Source organism: Dryobates pubescens, chromosome 13 (assembly GCF_014839835.1).
Source record: "Dryobates pubescens isolate bDryPub1 chromosome 13, bDryPub1.pri, whole genome shotgun sequence".
NCBI classification, from domain to species: Eukaryota; Metazoa; Chordata; class Aves; order Piciformes; family Picidae; genus Dryobates; species Dryobates pubescens.
In genome coordinates this window covers 31,081,994-31,103,205 of record NC_071624.1, presented here as the reverse complement: position 1 = coordinate 31,103,205, position 21,212 = coordinate 31,081,994, and the positions used below count along the sequence as shown (strand labels likewise).

At 51.7% G+C, this 21,212-nt stretch overlaps 2 protein-coding genes across 2 annotated transcripts; both read right to left on the bottom strand.

The window, feature by feature from the left end:
• Window positions 1–258: 258 nt before the first annotated feature.
• Window positions 259–5,582, bottom strand: TEKT1 (tektin 1). The gene is made up of 7 exons (XM_009902854.2): window positions 5,165–5,582; window positions 4,561–4,726; window positions 4,194–4,322; window positions 3,472–3,615; window positions 2,448–2,670; window positions 1,258–1,454; window positions 259–549 (listed from the first exon to the last, which is right to left on the bottom strand). The coding sequence occupies exons 1-7, from the start codon at window positions 5,352–5,354 to the stop codon at window positions 390–392; spliced, it is 1,209 nt and encodes a 402-aa protein (XP_009901156.1). The 5' UTR covers window positions 5,355–5,582; the 3' UTR covers window positions 259–389.
• Window positions 5,583–10,154: 4,572 nt separating this feature from the next.
• On the bottom strand, window positions 10,155–20,594 carry SMTNL2 (smoothelin like 2). The gene is made up of 8 exons (XM_009903040.2): window positions 20,176–20,594; window positions 15,743–15,830; window positions 14,319–14,549; window positions 14,148–14,220; window positions 13,512–13,682; window positions 12,338–12,455; window positions 11,534–11,685; window positions 10,155–10,616 (listed from the first exon to the last, which is right to left on the bottom strand). Exons 1-8 carry the CDS (start codon window positions 20,542–20,544, stop codon window positions 10,490–10,492), a joined length of 1,329 nt encoding a protein of 442 aa, XP_009901342.2. The 5' UTR covers window positions 20,545–20,594; the 3' UTR covers window positions 10,155–10,489.
• Window positions 20,595–21,212: the final 618 nt, after the last annotated feature.

The window sequence follows — 21,212 nt, the reverse complement described above, 5'->3', positions numbered from 1 at the left end:
CTTTAGTATAAAGCAAGCCACTTCTCATGGTAAAGCCTCCAACACCTTGCCAAGGAGCTCATCTCCTTGGTTCCATCTTACAAAGAGGGAAACTGAGGCCTGGGGTGAGGAAATGATTGGTACTTGGTCTTGTTAAACCTCATACAACTCACCCTGGCCAGGCCCCTTTGCAGAGCCTTCCTACCCCCCAGCAGATCAACACTGCCACCCAATTTAGGGCACAGATAGCTGTGAAACAGGTAGCTGTAATTACCAGCTAGGTTTTAATTACTTTGCACAACTAGAACCAGGTCAGCATTGAGCCAAACCAATTAACTCTGGAGGTTTGTCAGTAAGATTCCAGCAAGAGCTGGCTCTTTGCAGCACACACCAGCTCCCACATGCTGCCTTCAGAAGTTGTTAATGCAAACAGACTCTCTCATTTGCATGCAGAGCACTTCATCAATGTACAGGGAATTCTCCTTGACCTGGATCTCCTCCTCCAAGGAAAGCTGGCGGCGGCTCAGACCTTTCAACACCGTCTCAGCCTCTGCCAGTGTGTCCTGTAATCTAACAGGGGAAACACAGAGAGGCTTTAGCTGACAGCACACAGACAGATTGTTTTCTCTGAGAGAAAAATAGAGATGGAAAGGGATTCAGACTGACAACAGCTTCCCTTCAAGAGTCCTGCCTTTAAAGGAAAAGTAGTTCCCAGCCTTTCAGGGAGAGCAGAAGAGGGACAGGGAGCTGCTAAAGTGCATGCAGAGGAGGGCCAGGAAGATGATCAGAGGGCTGCAGCACCTCCCCTGTGGGGATAGGCTGAGAGTTGGGGCTAGGGAGAAGGCTCTGGGGAGACCTTAGAGCAGCATTCCAGTACTTGAAGAGGGCTACAGGAAAGGACTTTTTATAAGGGCTTATATTGACAGGACAAGGGGCAATGGCATTGAGCTGGAAGAGGGGAGAGTCAGACTGGAGATGAAGAAATTCTTGGCAGTGAGGGAGGTGAGACACTGGAACAGGTTGCCCAGGGGGCTCATGGAAGCTTTCTACCCTGGAGATGTTTAAGGCTGGGTTGGATGAGGCCTTGAGCAACCTGGTCCAGTGGAAGGTGCCCCTGCCCATGGCAGGGGACTGGAACTAGATGATCTTTAAGATCCCTTCCAACCCAAACCATTCTGTGAGTCCATGAATCTATAACTAGCTGAGACTTGGTGTTACTTTCACTCCTTCAGTTAGCCCAGTAATTTATACAACAACTTCTCCATCCTTTCCACTTACCTTTGAACGTTTTGTGTGATCTCCTGGACTTCCCTGGTCAGCCTGTGCTGCACTGGGTCGTAGCACAGCTCCACGTTGGGCCGGCGGTTTCTCGCTTCCAGGCGGGTGTGAGCCACTTTAGCAGGTCCCTCTTTGTCAGCAATTGCTTTCCTCAAGGCTGCAATGTTCTTCTCCTGTGAGGCAGTCTCATCCAGCACCTTCAACAGTTGCAGCAAGAGCAATCACAGCCACACTCATGCTGCTGAGATGTTATTTCATCAAAGGCTACTTCACAAAGGGCAGCCAGGATTGTGATTCCTTCACTGGAAAGCAGCTGGCACTGTTCTGAGTGTTCAGGACATTTCTGCTCAGCTATTCATTGCTCACATTAACACTCAGCTGTCATGGAGGAACTTTGGAGAGCATTGCCCTTGATGCTCTTAAGTTCTCATCACAGTTTGTGACAACTCCACAGGAGTCCCACATGCCTGAAACTCACAAGGGAAACCCTGACTCCACTGCTGCCTACTGCAGCACCTACAGCAAGTGACTGACTCCACAAATTCAGCTCTGCAGTGATGCACACAATGCTGAGAAAACAAAATCCAAGATGATTTGGCTCAGGGAGGGGAACAAGACGTGGCAGGAGCTGCCAATACTGCAGAGGTGAAATCATCTGTCCAGTTCTGGGCCCCTCAATTTAAGAAGGGCATTGAGACACTTGAGTGTGGCCAGAGAATGGCAACAAGGCTGGGGAGGGGTATGGAGCACAGCCCTGTGAGGAGAGGCTGAGGGAGCTGGGGTTGCTTAGCCTGGAGAAGAAGAGGCTCAGGGGAGACCTTCTTGCTCTCTCCAACTCCCTGAAGGGAGGTTGTAGCCAGCTGGGGGTTGGGCTCTTCTCCCAGGCAAGCAGCACCAGAACAAGAGGACACAGTCTCAAGCTGTGCCAGGGGAGGTTTAGACTGGAGGTGAGGAGAAAGTTCTTCCCAGAAAGAGTAATTGGCCATTGGAATGTGCTGCCCAGGGAGGTGGTGGAGTTCAAAAAGGGCTTGGAGCCATGGTTTAACTGTCAGGAGGTGTTGGGTGACAGCTTGGACTTGATGACCTCTGAGGTCTTTTCCAACCTTACTGATTCTATGCTTAAAGCAAAGCAGCTTAAGCCACAGGACTGAGAACAGTGATAGATGACCCAAGCCCTGCCCCTCCCTTACCTCTGCAAGCAGTGTCTCCAGCTTGTGCTTTGCAGCCTTGACTTCCTGCACCCTGTTTGCCAAGGCAGTGTTCACTGCCTCGCGCTGCTTGCGCAGGTCGCTGGCTGTCTGGGAGAGGATGCTGTCGATCAGTGCCCTCAGTGCCAAGGAATTGCTCCTCTGCTTCTCAGCCTTCTCAACATTTACGTTGGAGAAATCCACCCAGTCTTCAGGGCTGACAAAACTGAAGAGAGATTCAAGAGGAGAAGCTGGCAGCTGCCATCAGGGCCTCTGTGACTTCACAGCTCTATAATCACCGCTCCCTGAACGCAAGAGCTGTGCCCTGCTGTAACCGCAGGTCCCAGGGGCTGCCCCTCCTGCTGGGAGAGCTGCAGATACAAAATAAAGACCCTCTCCTGTTGCTAACCTTCCAGACCAGGGTAAGGTGGAAACAAGTCGCAGAGCAACTTTGTTCTAATTTTCCTAATGAAAGATTAAGTTGTAGCAGGGGAAACACAGGTCCTGAGCAACATTGCTTTGTACACCTCATTGTGAGAAGCTCACCACCAGCCAGCAGTGCCCTCCTGCAGCCCAGCAGGCACCTGTGTGCTGGGCTGCATCAAGAGGAGTGTGGGCAGCAGCACAAGAGAGGGGATTCTGCCTCTTCACTCTGTCCTTGTGAGACCCCACTTCAAATACCGTGTCCAGTTCTGGTGTCTCCAGCTTAAGGAGGGCACAGAGCTGCTGGAGGGAGAGTCCAGAGGAGGCCACAAGGATGATCCAAGGGCTGGAGCAGCTCTGCTGTGAGGAAAGGATGAGGGAGCTGGGGGTGCTCAGCCTGGAGAAGAAAAGATTCTGGGAGGGGGGACCTTAGAGCTGCCTTCCAGTACCTGAAGGGATCCTCCAGGTAGGCTGCAGAGGGACCTTTCATAAGAGTGTCTAGAGACAGGACAAGGGGGAATGGTTTGAAGCTGAGGCAGAGCAGGGTTAGACTGGAGCTGAGGAAGAAGGTTTTTTGGTACCATTGAACTAAATGATCACTTACTTTCCTTCTGTTTTCATTGCACTGTCACAGGAGCTGATATTGGGAGTGTTGTTTGTCAGGTTAGCACAGTAATCATCAATCATCAAAGCTGTGAACTTGTCCTTCAGATCCATTTCCAGGCTGTATTTCTCTGAGCGGTTTAGTCTAGGAGAAACAAGCAGACTCTGAGCCAAGGTGTGGGACTCACAGGTGTCCCTAACAGGAGTGCCTCAGGTAACACAAAGGCTGTGATGGAATTCTTCATGTATGAGCTGTTGGCTGCAAAGTCCAAAAGTCTAGAGCCTTCCAATACCTGAAGGGATCCTACAGGAAGGCTGCAGAAGGACATTTCCTGAGGGTGTCTACAGACAGGACAAGGGGGAATGGATTGAAGCTGAGGCAGAGCAGGGTTAGACTGGAGCTGAGAAAGAAGTTCTTCAGTAGGAGGGTGGTGAGCCTCTGGAATAGGCTGCCCAGGGAGGCTGTGGCTGCCTCCTCCCTGGGGGTGTTTCAAGGCCAGGCTGGATGAGGCCTCAAGCAACTGAGTCTAGTTGAGAGGTGTCCCTGCCCATGGTGGGGCATTTGGAGCAGGTGAGCTCTGAGGTCCCTTCCAACCTGAGTCATTCTAGACTTCTATGAAAGTTACTTTAAACCTGTGCTCAGCCTGACCCTACAACATCTCATGCTGGCTGTCCTCCTACTATCACCTCATCAGTGCTCAGTTATGCTCTTTGCCTCCTCACCTGATTTGCTCATTGGTTTGTTCCAATGTACGTCCAAGCAAAGCAATAACCTCCTGGAGGAGTTCAACTTCCTTCACCAGTTCCTGTTCCACTTCATCATGCACCAAGTCAATCCCAGTTCGCCTCTGCCTGAAGAAGAGGAGGAGAGGCCATCAGTTGCACTGTTCAAATGCAGGCATTCATGTCCAGCTTCCTAAAGGGAAGGCTTTTCCTTGCCACAAGGGAAGCTTTTCTTCCATGGCTTTGGTTCCCCAGTGTTTACAGAGCTACAGCTGCACTGCAGAGAGGGGCAGGCCTCTCTTTAATTATTTGTTAAAGGTTCCTTACTGATTTGGTTTTGTCTCTGAATGCTTCTCAGTCATCTCACCTGTTCAGGAGGCACTTTTGGGCAATCATGAGTGGCTCTTTGCAGCTCTCCAAGGATTTCTCCAGCCTAGTCTTGAAAGTCAACAGCACCTCCGTCTCCTGAACAATTTGTTCGAGTTTGTTATCTAATTCTTGCTTCCAGAACTTTATTTCTTTCTGCCTCTGTTCTGCAGAATTAAAATGGCAAGCAGGAATTAATGCAACCTCCTCCTACATGCCAGAGCACCGTGGGTCAGGTCTTACCTACGGATAAAAATAGTGGAGTGCATGGAGTGCTGTGGGCTGCTGTGTGGAGACAGTTTTGCAGCTGTCAGTTTGGTTGGGATAGCTTCCTGTGTGCTTTGGATTAATAATTCAGTTGTTACAAAACAAAGAATCTGCCCAGAGCAAAGAAACAAACCAAAACATGAACTATTTTGCTTTTCTCCATGAGCTCAGGGAGCATGGCATGGACACAGTTCCTGTTCAACACCAGCTGCTTTTCTAACTCCAGCTTAAACACACAGCTTAAAAACCACCTCCTGGCAGGTCCATCTGAAGCATCTGTCTCAGGTAACACCTCTGGGCAGCTGCAGAACATGGGGGTGGGGGGTGGGGGGTGTTACCTATTTTCTTGTTGACATCACTCTGGGTTTTCTGAGTTGTCTTTTCTATTTCATCCAGCAGCCTCTGACTCTCAGCGACGGTGCGCTCGGACCTGCACTTCTGAGACTCGGTGCTGGCACGCTGCATCTGGTTTGCAAGGTCCCATTCTGAAGGGTGAAACTTGGGTGGAGCTTGCAGCAGCCTGGCCATTGAGTTTGGGGAAGATTTGGGATGTTACACAGCTCAGTTCTTGGAATGTGGAACCTGAAAAGAGGAACAGCATGATGTGTTTGCCTGCAGAAGCACGAGAAGGAGAAGGCAGGTCCCTGAAGGTGAGGAAAATGCTTGCCCTTTTTACCTGCAAAATTACAAAGGCATGAAAAGACTTCTTGCTTAAGGCTTCCCAAGGCTTTGTTAAGGTGGGAGGGAGAGATTTTGCAGTGGCAAAATGATGAAACAGAAGAATTTGGGAAGGGAAGCTAGGAGGAGAGAGAGTAAAAGGCTTGAAAGTGGAACTGAGAGTAAAAGATTGGCTGTTGCAACAGGAGACCTGTGAGGAAGGATGAGATCACTGAGTGGACAAACTGAGCCAAAGTGAACACATACAAAAGACAAACAGTCTCCTGCAGGCAGCTGCTCCACAGCCACACACATCTTTGCCCATATTCCAGCACAGGTACCCATAAAACAATCCCTTTTCTCCCTCACACACCTCGTGGCTGATGCTGCGCCTAGCCTCCTCTGCTTCCAAGGTCAAACTCGGGCAGTGTCACATCCACGTCTCCTTCACTGAGGGGTGGTGGTGTTTGCTCCCAGCTGTCTTCCAGCCTTAAGCTCAGCAGCAGCAGCACAGAGTTCTGGGTTTTTTTTCAAACGTGCGACTAAACCTTGCAGGAGGTGGCTCGGGAGGGCACGGAAGGTAAACAAACCGGTTGCTATGGGAGCAGCAACGGCGCCTCCAGCAGCCTTCTGCCGCTGCACCGAGGGGAAGTAGCACAGCACACACAAGCCAGCTGTGCTTCCTTTCACCCATTCCCGGGTAAGATCTGTCTGGAACGGAAAACTTATTCCTTGTACATTCATGGAGAGAGTTCCCACAGCTTTGGCCATAGGCATTTGTTGCAGAGATGCATAAGGATTGTGAAAGCAAATGAAAGGTTTGTTAGGCACCCAGGCACCTCCAATATCAGCCATCAAATATCCTTAGCAATATGCTCCTGTTACCACTATGTTATTTTCTGGGCTAAAAGGAATTGAGAGACAGACAGATGAAATGAAGGAGACATCAGATGGTACAGTTATGCCCCCTCTGTATAGCCCTGCTGTAGTTTAGATCAGAGCAGGGGGTCTCAGAGCTCCCAGCATGGTTCAAAGAAGAGTGCAAAGTGATACGTGCCGGTCATGCTGAGTTGAGCTGGGCCAAGACAGAAAAGTGGGAAGCAACTGCAACTGTTGGCTGTGCAGTGGCAGCTAGGAAGCAGCTAATTAATGATCTTTCATTTCAAACAAGTCTCTGAGTGGTGATAAAAACTGACAACCACAGTGCCTCTCATGCCAGCTGCCACATAAACAGCAAACAGGGGTTCAGCTGGAGAAACAGCCTCTTGGAGAAAAATGCAGGTAGTTCAGAGTTAACCAAGAAAAAAGACAAGCCTCAGAAGACAGGGCTGATAGAACTGAAAGGAGAAGGCCCTAGAGATTGAAGCAGCAGCAGAGAATGAAGTGCAAAGCCAGCAAGGAAAACGAATGACAGCTGTGAACCGATGCAGGGGATGGAAAGCTGTGGCTACAGAGACTCAGCAGGCTCCTGATTCTCGAGGCAAAGCTGAAGTATGCCGAGGCTGAACACTGCTCAGAATGGATTACAGAGACATCGCACATGCTGCTACTGAGGCAGTGAACCGGGAGGTTTCCAGCGGCTAAATCGCTGCAACCTTCCTGAAGCTGCCAACAGCGTACTGCTCAGCAAACAAGAGCGGGAAAACCGAGGCAAGGACCAGGAACATTCAGAAAGGAATGAGAATGAAAAGGCTTGGTAATTCCTGACTTCGTTTAGCAATTCACGGGGGCGGTGGGAAATGACCCCGAGGCAGTCACGGTTCCACCTTCCCCTGCTCCGCCGTGGCTCAGCCTGGCTCCTCCCGCCAGCGCCACAACGCCGCCAGCGGCCCCCACCAACTGCCCACCCGCCGCGGCCAACTGGCTGTCTCCCTGGCCAATCGGCTGTGGCCTCGGCCAACTGGCTGTCTCCCTGGCCAATCGGCTGTGGCCCCGGCCAACTGGCTGTCTCCAGGGCCAATCGGCTGTGGCCTCGGCCAGTCGGCCGTCCCCCCGGGCTCGTCCTGCGCAAGGTGGCGGCGGCGCCGGCGTGGTGCCGGCAGCGCTTTGCGCTGTGTTCGCTGCAAGTAGCTCTGGTGGGGGTGTGGAAGGCTGCAGCACCTTCCCTGTACAACATCCTAAAGCACAGCTGCAGCCGGAAGAGAGCAAATCCTCTTGGCGAGCATCTCAGGCTCCCCCCTGGGGACTGGCAATAACGTTGCTGTCTAGACCTTTATTTAATTACTCGTTACTAAGCCTAAATTGGCCGAGCACTTACCTGTGCCTCTGGCACTTGCCTCACACAGCAAAATCAGCCACGAGCTGGGACTGTGAGGGAACGAGATGCACACAGCCGGCCGGCACTGCCCTCTCGTTGCAGCTAGAGTGGAACTTGGCTCTGCTAGGCAGTGAAAAGTACTCTGCTGCAAGAATGCAAGTGTGTATCCTGCTTGCCAGCTGTGGACAGATTACTCACCACACTCCCAGCACTTCAAAACACAAGCAGAGTGTTTCTGACACCAGTACGGTGAGTTCTTAACACCAGTATCATGTCTCTGACCCCAGTAGAGAGCGTTTCTCCTCACAGGGCAGTTGGAGCAACAACTGCACACTTCCTCCACAGAATTAAGGCCATTCTAGACAAATCAATAACTGAAGGCAATGGCAGTTGTATGACAAACATGACCATCCCACCCAACCTCTGTCCCCCTGCATAAAAGCTCAGATTAGCTATAGCAAGGATTCTGCTAGCTTGACCAAATACCAACCGTTTATATCAGGTATTTAAAAGTCCTTCAAACCATTTCACCAGTGCCAAGCAACAGCCTAGCCCCACTTCAAACACAACTTCTTAGAATCACAGAATGGCTCAAGCTGGAAGCAAACTCAGAGCTCATCTACTCCAACCTCCCCACCATGGGCAGGGACGCCTCTCAACTAGACTCAGGTGCTCAAGGAGGCAGCCACAACCTCCCCGTGCAGCCTGTTTCAGAGTCTCACCACCCTCACATGGAAGAACTTCTTCCTCAGCTCCAGTCCAACCCTACTCTCCCTCAGCTTCAAACCATTCCCCCTTCTCCTGTCTCTAGACACCCTCAGGAGAAGTCCCTCTGCAGTATTCCTGTAGGATCCCTTCAGGTACTAAAAGGCAGCTCTGGGGTCCCCTGGGGTCTTCTCCAGGCTGAACAACCCCAGCTCCCTCAGCCTGTCCACCCAGCAGATCCAGGCTTTCATCAGTTAACCTATTTTCCTTTTGTGCACTTCTGGTGTTTGTTTGTTTTGCTGTGTTGTTTTTTTCTCCCCCTTTTTTCTCCCACCCTGAGACTGCCAACAAACTGCTGGATTTGTTCATGGGTTCTGAAGTAAACCTCACTAGAAAGGGAGGCCGAACTAAAATCCTCTTCCAAATGCCACTGATCTTCTGTACCTTTATTTTCTAAACTGAAACTCAGAGCTCAGAGCATCAGGACTGGAATAAAACCCTTTGCAGCAAGGCTTTTTCCCCCACTGATTTCCTTTGTTATCTGTCAGTTGATTCTAAAGAGAAGCAGTAAATCTGAAGAGCATTTGACAGATTTTATTATAAAGGGTCACCAACACAGAACCAAAATCATCTTTATAAATATCTACAAATGCAGGTTCAAAATCATAAAATCATTCCCCAGCATGAGCAGAGGGCTCATGGCTTTCAGCTTCTATTTTCTATCAGCCTATTCTTAAGGGGAGGAAAAAGTAATTTTAAAAGGCTTTAAAAATTACTCTGTTTGAAACCCATCCTGGTTCAGTGGCTTTGGTTTTAATATTCACTGTGAAAACTAAGCTCTGTTGGTTTTCTCCAAGCCTTTTTGTCTAGTCAATCCAGAATGATGTCCCTGTACTCTGGGTTTAAGGCTACTTTAGCTGAAAACAGAAGTTTGTTGAGGCACTTCAAGACTTGCATGTCTTCCACGCTGCCTGTCCACCTTGCAGTCAGCAATGAGCACTGAGCAGGGCTTAAAAGATTTATTCCTGTCCCCACTGGAGAGCTGCTTCCACCTGGAGTCCAGGCCAAAGCACACCCCAGCTTTGCTTTTATTTTAATAGGTGAGAGGAGTTTGTGCTTTGCCAGCTACCCCCTTTGCTGGAGACCCAAACCATGCAAACACACAGCCTCATACACAGACCAGCCCCAGCTGCTGCTGTTCTTCATGATGAAGAAACTGATTGAGGACTGCCAGTGGAGGCTCCAGCAGAGCCTCTGAGCGAGTCACTTTAGCTCTGACCATTATGGACAAATGCTTTTGCCCCACCAGTCAGAGCCCATGTTCTTAGTTTGCTCTGAGAATAGAGCATTGCCTGTTTGATGGTTCTGCAAGCAGATATGCTGGAGTGCAAGGGCAGGGCTGGAGGAGAGGCAGTATTGCCCTACTGGCTGAGTTTGAGCACTGTTGCTAGCTTATTATTTGCTCACTGGAATTTCACTTGGCCATCTCTTGTTTCTTTTGTGCTATGCTCAACAGAGAAGTGGCCCTGAATAGAACAGAACAGAATTAACCAGGCTGGAAAAGACCTTCGAGATCATCAAATCCAACCTAGCACCCAACACCATCTAATCAGCTAGGTGCTACCTTCTGGAGGTTCACCAGCATTGTAAAAGGGAACACTTCTGTGGCAGTTCCCTGTCACTGCATTAGAAAAACAAGTGAAATAGCTATATATGAGCAGCAAATTAGCTTCCTGTGGTCGTTAAACACAGGGATATGAAAAATCCAAACCACTACTAGCACCAAAACGACAGCATTTTGCCTTTCCCTAAAGGGTTGGGGTTTCTTTTTTGTCTTTTCCAAAGGTGTTTCTGTCTTACTGCCATGCTGAGGTGATCAACACTTCGTGGCACTGCTCAGCAACACTTCAGTCAGCCACGCAGCTTGGGTGGAAGCCAAAGGATAGTGAGAAGCAAGAAGCGACACTGTTCCGTGTGCAGAACTCCACTCTGCCCATCAGGACGCTGCACTTGGCCCTGCTGGCCGGAGAGGTCTCAGCAGCTTTCACTCAAAGTGTCGTAGATGGTTGTAGAGAGACTGGACATAGGTGAAGACACACATGGGGTCTGGCCTGTGGCCCATCAGCAGCATGTCATCCACTTCTATCAGGCGGTCGCAGTGAGCCATCTTCCTGTGGGAACGACAGCGAGTCAGGAGGCAAATCCAAGGCCTGGAGCTGCTTCCAGGGCTGATTTGCTGCTCTGAGTTCAGCATCACTGAGGCACTTAGAGTCATTGAATCATAGAATTGTCAGGGTTGGAAGGGTCCTCAAGGCTCAGCCAGCCCCAACCCCCTGCCATGGGCAGGGACACCTCACACCACAGCAGGTTGCTCACAGCCACCTCCAGCCTGGCTGCAAACACCTCCAGGCAGGAGGCTTCCACCACCTCCCTGGGCAACCTGTGCCAGGCTCTCACCACCCTCATGAGGAACAACTTCTTCCTGGCATCCAATCTGAATCTCCCCACTTCTAGTTTTGTTCCATCCCCCCCCCAGTCCTATCCCTCCCTGACCCCCTCAAAAGTCCCTCCCCAGCTTTCCTGTAGCCCCCTTCAGATACTGGAAGGCCACAATGAGGTCTCCTCAGAGCCTTCTCCTCTCCAGACTGCACAACCCCAACTCTCTCAGTCTGTCTCCATAGCAGAGCAGCTCCAGCTCTCTGCTCCTCCTCGTGGCCCTTCTCTGGACACCTTCCAGCACCTCCTGATCCTGGCACAGAGGCTCCAGAACTGGCCCCAGAGCTGCAGCTGTGGTCTCAGCAGAGTGGAGCAGAGGGGCAGAATCCCCTCCCTGGCCCTGCTGGCCACACTTCTCTTGCTGCAGCCCAGGCTCTGCTTGGCTCTCTGGGCTGCCAGTGCTCACTGCTGGCACACTTTGGAAATCCTGATTCATTTTGAGACTGCCAAGTCTCCTGTGCAGAGCTGTATCATCATTTGGGGGGGGAGGGCATGACAGAGCTAAGCTACTGATCCAGCATCTACAAGGAAAACTACAGAGCTCCTGACTGCTGCCCCAGCTGCACTGAACTAGGAGCACTTCAATACTCACTCAGCCATGGTGAAGGCCAGCTCAAAGTTCTGCTTGCGATTAGCTGGGTCAAGCTTATTATAATCAAAAGCTTCAGGAAAGAAAGAGTGCACAAGGGCACAGAATGCCATCCCATCATTCCAGCTCGAGGAGAAGTTCTGCAGGTCAATGTGCTGTCAGGGTGGAAAAAAAAATGCCATGTTAGAGCAGCATGGGGGAACAGGGAGGGGAACCCTCTCTTAAAAAGACGACTTCTGGACATTAGGAAAAAGGTTTTCACAGAAAGAGTGCCCAGGGGCTGGAATGTGCTGCCCAGGGGCTGGAATGTGCTGCCCAGGGGCTGGAATGTGCTGCCCAGGGAGGTGGTGGAGTCACCAACCCTGGAGGTGTTTATAGGTGGTTTGGATGCAGTGCTTGGGGATATGGTTTCAGGGAGAGCCTTGTAGAGTAGGGTTCCGGGTTGGACATGGTGACCCTGAGGGTCTTCTCCGACCCGATTCTTGCCCAGGAAACACATCACTGGGTCACCTCTTGCTTTGGGCCTCCTAGCCAAACCCATGACAAAAGCACTGGAGTGATGGGCAGCTGTCTGTGATCACAAAGGCCAACACCAATGCACTGCTCTGACAGGCACCCAGGGCCTCGCTCCTGCTATCGCTGTCTCGAAGGGCTGCCCACGCAAACCACCACATTTGTGCACCAAACCTGAGGACCTTGAGGAAGCTGAGTCAATGTCTGGCATGTTTGACATTCACTTTTTAAGGATGCTTTACTTGCACATTCTCCTGGATAAAGAGAGAGCTGAAGGCTCTGGCATGGCCTCACCTTGTACCCCAGGGTTTTCGAGCGGCACCAGTCCAACAGAATCTGTTTGATGCTGCTGGCGCTGGCAACCCCAAAGCTCTGTGACCTCTTCAGCTTAGCTCTGGATTCTCCTTTTCCTCTGGAAAATGAAGAGAGATCAGATGAAATTACACTCTAGAAAAGTTTCAACCTGCTTGTCAGCAACATCTATGCAACCTTGACCAGGTCAGGCCCTGTCCAGGTGGTGTTTTGAGAAACACGCTGCTGAAACTTCAATTCGTTGCTCCCGCAAGAAAAACTCATTTTCATTTCACTAAGGGCAAGATTCCAGGCCCTGTTCTCCTTAAATCAGAACCCATCATGGGGTAGAAGGAACAGTCCTTTTGGTCCTTCCCACCTCAAATACTGCATCCAGTTCTGGTGTCCCCATCATAAGGGCACAGAAATGTAGGAGCAGGTCCAGAGGAGGCCACAAAGATGATCCAAGGGCTGGAGCACCTCTGCTATGAGGCCAGGCTGAGGGAGCTGGGGGTGTTCAGCCTGGAGAAGAGAAGGCTCCAGGGGGACCTTAGAGCTGCCTTTCAACACCTGAAGGGATCCTACAGGAAGGCTGCAGAGGGACTTCTCATGAGGATGTCAGGAGACGGGACAAGGGGGAATGGTTTGAGGGAGAGAAGATTTGGACTGGATCTCAGGAAGAATTTCTTCACTAGGAGGGTGGTGAGCTGTTGGAACAGGCTGCCCAGGGAGGCTGTGAATGTCTCCTGCCTGGGGCTGTTCAAGGCCAGGGTGGATGAGGCCTTGGGCAGCTGAGTCTAGCTGAGAGGTGTCCCTGCCCATGGTGGGGAGGTTGGAGCAGATGAGCTCTGAGATCCCTTCCACCCTGAGCCATTCTGTCATTCTGTGATTGTGTTATTCCCAGTCTCTAAAGATGATGGAGAAGGCAGCTTCCACAGAAGCCCTTCCTGCTCCAAGACACCTGCTTCTTCAGCTGAACTCCACAGCCAGAGGAATCTGTAGCTGTGAATTTCCAGGGCTCGCTCTGTCAAAGCCAGCAAAGCTGTGCCTGACCTCATACCATCCTGGAGCTCAAAAGCCTACACTCAGGAAGTCCTCCCAGCCAGCTCTCCACTGCTGCTAAGGACTGACCAATTAGTTTCCCACTGACAAAGCCATGCTGGAGGCTGTGACTCACCTGCCACCATCGTGCTCAAACTTCTCAAACAGAGCTTTCCTGCTCTGGGCTCCTGTGATCCGCGGCAGCGTCTGGGACCGCACCAGCTCCCTCCTCCTTTCCACTTGTCGATGCACGGTGGGAGGAGAGGAGTGGGAGCTGGGGCTCACCTCACAGTGACTGTCAGTGCCACTGGGCAAAGAGAGCAAAAAAAAGGATGTGTTGAAACACAGCCTCACTTCTCAGCTTGGAACTCATCTAAACTCTCGGCTAGGCACACTAAGGATGTTTGACTGCAGCCATTTGCTGGTTTCCAAAAGTATTAGCCCCAAGTACAACTTTCAGTACAGCAGAGCAGTTAAAAAAGTGTTGTACAAGGACAGCTTGCTCCTAACAAAATTCCACCCTGGGCACTGAGAGTTTTACTGACCCTGCTGCAACGATGCTGAAAGTCACCACCAGGGCTGCCTGGATCTGCTCTACAGGAGATTTTTGTCCCAGCTCTGTTCCAGCCAGCCCTCAGGAAAGCTCACAGCCTTTCAAAAGCTGGAAATGCAGCATCTGGGACTCGCCTGTTGTCTAGGCCAGCAGCACTCCTGTCCCTTGAGGCTATACTGGCCACAGTGGGCTACCAAAAGGCCAAGAGAAGGTCCTTACCTTTCACCGGGCTGGCTGCCACTGCCCGTCCCATAGCTCACAGCTGAGGCACACTTGGTGACAGAAGTGTTCTCTGCAGGAAAACACAAGAGCAGCAAGGTGCATCAGGGCAGGCTCTGGAACAGGCTGCCCAGGGAGGTTCAGCAAACAAATGGGGTTTGTCTCTTTTACCTGACTGGTTGAAGGTTTTCACAGCCATGGCATTTTTGTCCTTGCTCTGTCCCAGCAGGCCAGCAGCCACATTAGCTGTTCCTGTGGCCTCTCCTGAAAACCTCTCTGATGTCCTGGTGACTGCAGTGACAGGAAGGTGAGGCATCTGCAAGCTGACTGCAGGGGCATGGGCTTCGAGGGAAGAGTCTGACATGTGAAAAGAGGTCAGTTCCTGAGAGACTTTGGCCTGACCTAGTGAATCAAGAGCCAAGGAGAGGGGAGGTAAATCGATTGGCAGATCTGTAACAAAGCCACAAAGCAATCTCCATGCAACAACTTCATTTTACCAATCTTTGGAATGGTTCCAACCTAGTTCCCCCTTACAGCACACTGCAGAACCAGTCCCAGTGTGAGGGATCCTTGCAGTGATCAGACCTCTCTTACAGGTATCAGCAAGGACAGCTGGAACCCTCAGCGTGGGAAGGGACATGGACCTGATGGGCTGGGTCCAGAGGAGGGCCACAAAAACGATCAGGGGGCTGGAACATCTCTGCCATGAGGCCAGGCTGAGGGAGCTGAGGGTGTTCAGCCTGGAGAAGGCTCCAGGGACACCTTACAGCAGTCTTCCAGGACCTGAAGGGGGCTACAAGAAGGCTGCAGAGGGACTGTTTGCAAAGGCCTGCAGGGACAGGACAAGGGGCAATGGTTTGAAATGAGAGCAGAGCAGACTGAGATTGGATGCTGGGAACAAGTTCTGCACCAGGAGGCTGCTGGAACACTGCAACAGGTTGCCCAGGGAGGTAGTTGAAGCCCCATCCCTGGACACATTCAAGGTCAGGCTTGACAGGGCTCTGGGCAACCTGATGTAGTGGAGGATGTGCCTGCTGACTGCAGGGGAGTAGGACTGGATGAGCTCTGGATGTCCCTTCCAACCCAAGCCATTCTGTGAGTAATCCACTTACATCTGCATTTGTTCAGTTCCTTCCTCTTCCTTCCTGCCCCCAGTCTCCTGCTGTGGGTTAGGAGTCAGCACCCCTGTTCTTTTCATGAGTTTCTGAAGGGCCATGTGCCTCAGCCTTCCCTAAGCTGGAGACCAAGTCCTTCCTCCACTGAAGGTGATGGAAGCGGACAGATGATCTCCAGAGTGTTCTGGGATGCGAGGCTAAGATGCCACTCAGAATAGAAGGCCTTATCATCACTACTGCCTCAAGATAATGTGACAGTAATGGCCTCTAATTTATGGAACACCACAGGGCAAGCTGGACAAGAGAGTTCAAGTCTGTGAGCTAACTCTCCTCATTAGGAAATAAACATTGCCACAGTACAATGGCCTTGCTGAAACCACAGCAGCTTCTGGCGCTTCCCTCGAGTGAGGCTGGCTCTGTGGCTGCCACCAGCAGGTATTTTGCAAGGAGTGCTGCTTCATTTCATGCTCTCTTTCCTACCTGATGAAGACTGATGCCCATTTTCAATGATGGAAGAGCTAAAAACTCTTCTAAACTCAGGTTTGTGGTGGTCATCCAGGTCTACACTCTGTCAGAACAGACAACAGACACAGCAGCTGAATGTCAAACAGCAGCAAAAGTTGGAACAGCATCCAGAAACACCTGCCCAAGGCCAGGGCTTCCTTGTGTCAGTGACCACCACACGAGGAGGGAACAATCATCCAGTCCAAAAGGCAACCCTGCAAACTGAGCACTGGCAATGCAGAACTTGCATCAGTGTTCACAGGTTTGTCCTCATGGACCTTAGCATCTAGGAGGGGTCTTCCTTTTTGTTGGATAAATTTGTCACCACCCACTGTGAAGGTGACAAACAGAAGGCTACACACACAGTGAGAGATTGATTGAGACTACTTAATGCTCTGCTTTTGTTTGTTTCTGTTTGCTGCAGGAAAAAGAAATTGACATTCCCATAAACCACTGTAAAAGCATCCCATAAAATGAGTTATGATCCCAGAGGAAGGCTGGAGAAGGTCCCTTCTGACCTAAGGGGGTAATTGAGATGCCAGCCAACAATTACTGCCCATACCCAGAGCTGCAATGCTCCTGTGGCACAGTCAGAGCTGTTTGTGTCACCCACTATGACCTGAATGTGCCAAACACCTGAGCAGGCTGCAACCATGAATCTATTTTATAAGCTGGGGTTGGAGGTGAGCAAAACAGTGGAACAAAGAGGTCACTGTGAAGGTTGTGTAGCATCCTGCAGCACCTAACACAATGCACTGGCTTCCCTGCTTTGTTTTATGGCTAGCAGTGCTGGGGCAGAAACTGACCCCATGCTGGAGGATGGGGAAAACCCTGGCAGCATCTGGAATGAGATTCTGCCCTGCCTTTAGTGGTGTCAGGTTACAGCACTTTAAAATCCCACTTGGTTTGGAGATGCCAGCCTTCTGCCACATGCAGGTGTGCTGCCAATCCCTCTGCCAGTGCTGGCTCCACAGGTTGTACAACAGCAGAGGATACTAATCTGTGCTTAATAATGAGAAGTATCATTTCTACAACTCATCTAAGAGCAACAGGATGAGGAGGTGGTGAAGCTGAAGAGAAGAAATCGAAGGCTAATGTTTTGCATGTCTTAGGCTTGCCCTTAGAACCAAGCTCTCCGTGGCTCAGCAGTCTCCATGTCATGTAGAATGATAACAACTCTGTGCTTCTAGGGCTGCTTGGAATTCCTCCCTCACTGCAAAGAAGCTAGGCCTTGGGGGATCCAGAACTGGAAGCTGCTATAAAGCAGGCAAACATCATAACCCAGCAGTTAAAAAGACACACATGAGGAAGAAAAAAAAAGGAGGAGTTTTAACCATCATGAGATTAGGAAGACAAAAAATACAACTTGTTTTTCCCCTCTATGAGCCTCTAAGGTACACTTCTGGTGCACCTTAGGCTCGAGGTGAGGAGAAAGTTCTTCACCGAGAGAGTCATTCGTCATTGGGATGTGCTGCCCAGGGAGGTGGTGGAGTCACCCTCCCTGGAGGTGTTCAAGAGGGGACTGGATGTGGCACTTGGTGCCATGGTCTAGTCCTGAGGTCTGTGGTGACAGGTTGGACTCGATGATCTTTGAGGTCTCTTCCAACCTTAGTGATACTGTGATACCTTCAAGCTTTTGCCTGCAACAAGGCCAAGCTGTAGGCAAATGACAGCCAAATGAGCTTCCCCTCTCTCAAATGAGAGATCTCAGTCACCCAGAGTCATCCATAACAGCACCAGCTAGCAAAAGGGCCATGAGAGAATCACTGGCTCTAGAGATGCTGTTCATCTGTGAGAGGAACCTCCCTCTCTTGTCACACGTGCCAGATGAAACTGAAGCTTCGCTTTGGTGAACAGCAAAATCGCCGCTGAGCGCTGCAAGGCAAGGACCTGACACTCTGCTCCTCACACAGGGAGAGATGGTGGATGAAATGGGGAATGAAGAAGTGTGTGGGAAATGCAAACAAGGCTGCAAGAGGCCAGCAGGAGCTGCTCCACGCTCACACCTTCAGTCTTCTGCTAGAGAGCTGCTGCCCATCAGCATACACAAATGTTCTCTACCCACAGCTGACCCTGCGGCTTGAAGAGAAAGCCTGGAACACCATCAGCACATCAGGAAAGCTTTGGCACTTGGAGTAATCACCAAAGCAAACCAATGGAAACACTTGCCACAGAACCATTTTTGTTGCAAGGCTGGATAAAAATGGACCCCAGAGAAATCCTCCACCTTGGCCACTTCAGCAGGTGTCCAGGGCTTTGGTACAGTGAATTACAACAAACCAAACAACAACAAGAAGGAAGAAATCTGGACAAGGATCAGAAAGGACACCTGCAGGAAGCGTAAGAGAATAGTAAGCTGCACCCTGGGATAGGACAAGGGGCAATGGATATAAACTCCAGCACAGGAGGTTCCACCTCAACATGAGGAGGAACTTCTTCACTGTGAGGGTCAGAGAGCACTGAAGCAGGCTGCCCAGAGAGGTTGTGGAGTCTCCTTCTCTGGAGACTTCCAAGCCCCATCTGGATGCATGCTGTGTGCCCTGCACTTCATCCCTTTTGTTGGGATAAAGACTGCGTTGATCACGTAGCAAAAAGGAAGCCAACCAATTTATCTTGTCAGAAGCAGAAGGCTACATCTTGATTTGCAAGTGTTTCCAGGTCAGTATGATTTGTTGCCCACACTTAAAGCAAGGCAAGAGGTGTCACCAGCCGCAGCACGGGTGCTTGCTTCTCTCCAAACACACGCGCAGTGTCATTAGCGTACTCCGTGTCAAGTGCCCTGGTCATGTAACCACAGGCTGCAAGCCACCGAGGGGACCCTGAGGGAACCCAAAGCTCGCTCTGTAGCCATTTGAGCAGAGTCAGGTCAGTGCCTTACCCACTAACTCCTCTTTTCACTGCATCTCATCTTTCTGTCTGCATCTCCCATGGTTCCCAGCACTGAAATTCCTTCTCGGTCAGCTACGCTGGCTTGGGAATTTGTCCAGCCTCCCGCAGAAAATTGTTGGGAGGGCACTGGAGAACTGTCAGTACTTAAGTGATCTTCTCTGAACCCTCCAAAGCATGGTGGCAAGCTTCCATTCCAAACCAAAGCTCATCCTGTGCTGTAACACTGACAGATGCCTGAAGCTAGATGTTGCCATAACCGAGACTGTTCACCGGGTGTGAAGTAAAGGCTGTGATGGAAGCAGTGGAGGTGGTGTGAGGGACAACACCTCCTTGTCCTCTCCATGAGGCCTCTGTTCCTTCCAACACAAACATGTGGAATGGCTCCAGGTAACAGAAAGCAACGGATCCCAAGGCTCTGTGTGCTGCTCACCTTCGCCACATGGGGAAAGAGGGAGCAGTTGCCATGGCACAATGCACTGAGCAGCAGCTTTACCTTTTCACCTGCCTAGCTGGGGGAAACCCTCTGCCCCATTCATGAGCCAGCAGGAATGAAGGGAGCTGGGATGCAGTACAGACTCTGCTCATTCACTCTGCTTTAACTTTGAGGGAATTTCATTCCCAAGCTTTGATTTTTCCACCATAGAGCAGCTTCCCGTTCTCCAACAGAATTAAAGACCTCTTAGAAGAGCTTAATCAAGACTACAAGAAATAGGCTGTCACCTGTGAGAGCCAAGTTCCTAGTGTCACACAGTTTTGAGTGAGTGCATCGTGGTGTAGCGCCTGGTTGCCACCTCCTGGTGTCAAGCATTGCACAGCAGCTCTCAACTCCTCACACAGATTAAACAAGTCTCAAGTGTCAGATGAGCTTCCCACTAACAGGGGTTTCCACGCCCCAAGTTATGAGGCTCCACTAAGCTGCAGGAAGAGTTTTACCACTGGCAAAGACACGTCTTTGTACCAGTTTAGGTCCTGGAGACCACGACAGCTTGCGGGATGGCCACCTTTCAGGGATGGGCTGCATCCCTGTGGGGCAGTGGTAATGCAGCAAAACTGCCTCACCGTGGGATGCTAAGTCACTATGCTAGGAAAACATCTTACTGCCTGCCATCTGCTGAGCTGTTCTCCTCTGTGAGCCTGCCAACTGGCAAACGGCATTGCTGGCACACAGAGCCCCCTGAATCGGCTCCAGAAAGGATACATAGATATTCATGTACACAAGGATATTGACAGCTAAGACTGCCTCAGCTTCTCCTAACCGCAGGAAACTGACTGGTTGCTACCACTCTAAAAAAGATCCCAGTCTGACCAAGCCACGATCAGGAACATCTCGAGGTGGTATCAGGGCTAAGCCCCTTTCTCAGAGCACCTCCCAAAAGCTCACTGACCTCCCCCGGTCAAAGCAGCTCCCCGAGTCACTAAACGCTCTCCCATGCCCGAGCAGAGCCTGGCGTTGCCCATGAAGCTCAAGCACACTCTTGCCTCCACCTCCCGCCGCCTCCCAGCTTGTGCCCAGCACTCACCTGGCTTCGGCCAGCGGCCGCTAGCTTGGCATGGCTGGAGAAGCTCCGCTCCGGAGAGCTCCACGCAGCCTCGTCCGCCCACTCCGGGGGCAGCCCGGCCGAGCGGACCAGAGCCTCCACCTGCCGGCACAGGCGCTCCAGCTGCGCCCGCAGCCGCCGGTTCTCCTGCTGCAGCTCGGAGACGCTGCGCGCCAGGGGGTTGGCGAGGCGCAGCACCTCCTCCACCTGCCGGCCCACGCCTTGCTTCAACACCTGCATGTCCGCATGGATCTCCCGCACGGCGCCCCGCAGCCTGTCCTCGTAGCGCCCCAGGGCCTCGCAGACCGTCTGTGCCTCCCGGCTGTCCGCATCCTCCACCTCGCTGGCCATGGTGGCTGCGGGGAGAGCGCTGATCGGTAGTCGCTAGCGGCGGCCGCCTGCTCCGCCTCACCCTCTCGGCACCCCCAGGGCGCCCTCTGCCTCCCGGCGTGCCTAAGGCCGGCCCCCGTGCGGGGTGGCCCCCGCTGCCGCTGGCCCCCGGGCCGCTCGCATGGTGCGAAGAAAGAGCTCCGCAGAGCCCGGGGTGGAGCGCCCGGGGAGAAGGGGAAAGGGGCGGCTGGCCGCGCAGCCTCTGCCCCTCCGAACGGGGAGATGTAATTTCATCAGGCAGCGGTGGGAGAGGGAGCGAGAAGGGGCGGGGGCAGTGGTTTGTTCGTAGCTGCCCGAGGGCTGCGAAGGCCTGAGGGGCAGGGACACGAGGGGCTGTGGGACACAGGTGTGCACACCAGCGCCTGCAGACACGCGTGATAGAGGCTCACTCGTCCCCTCCTGCACACAAGCTTGCACACACACACCCCCCTCAAACACACACAAGCTTTTCCCACTGTGGGCTGCGATTCAATGGGCATTAATTAGTACTGAACTGCCAAATTATCCAGAAGAGCCAATCACAGAATTATCAAGGCTGGAAAAGACCTTTAGGATCATCAAGTCCAACTGTAGCCCAACTACCACAAACACTGAGCCACTTCCAGGGATGGGGACTCCACCACCTCCCT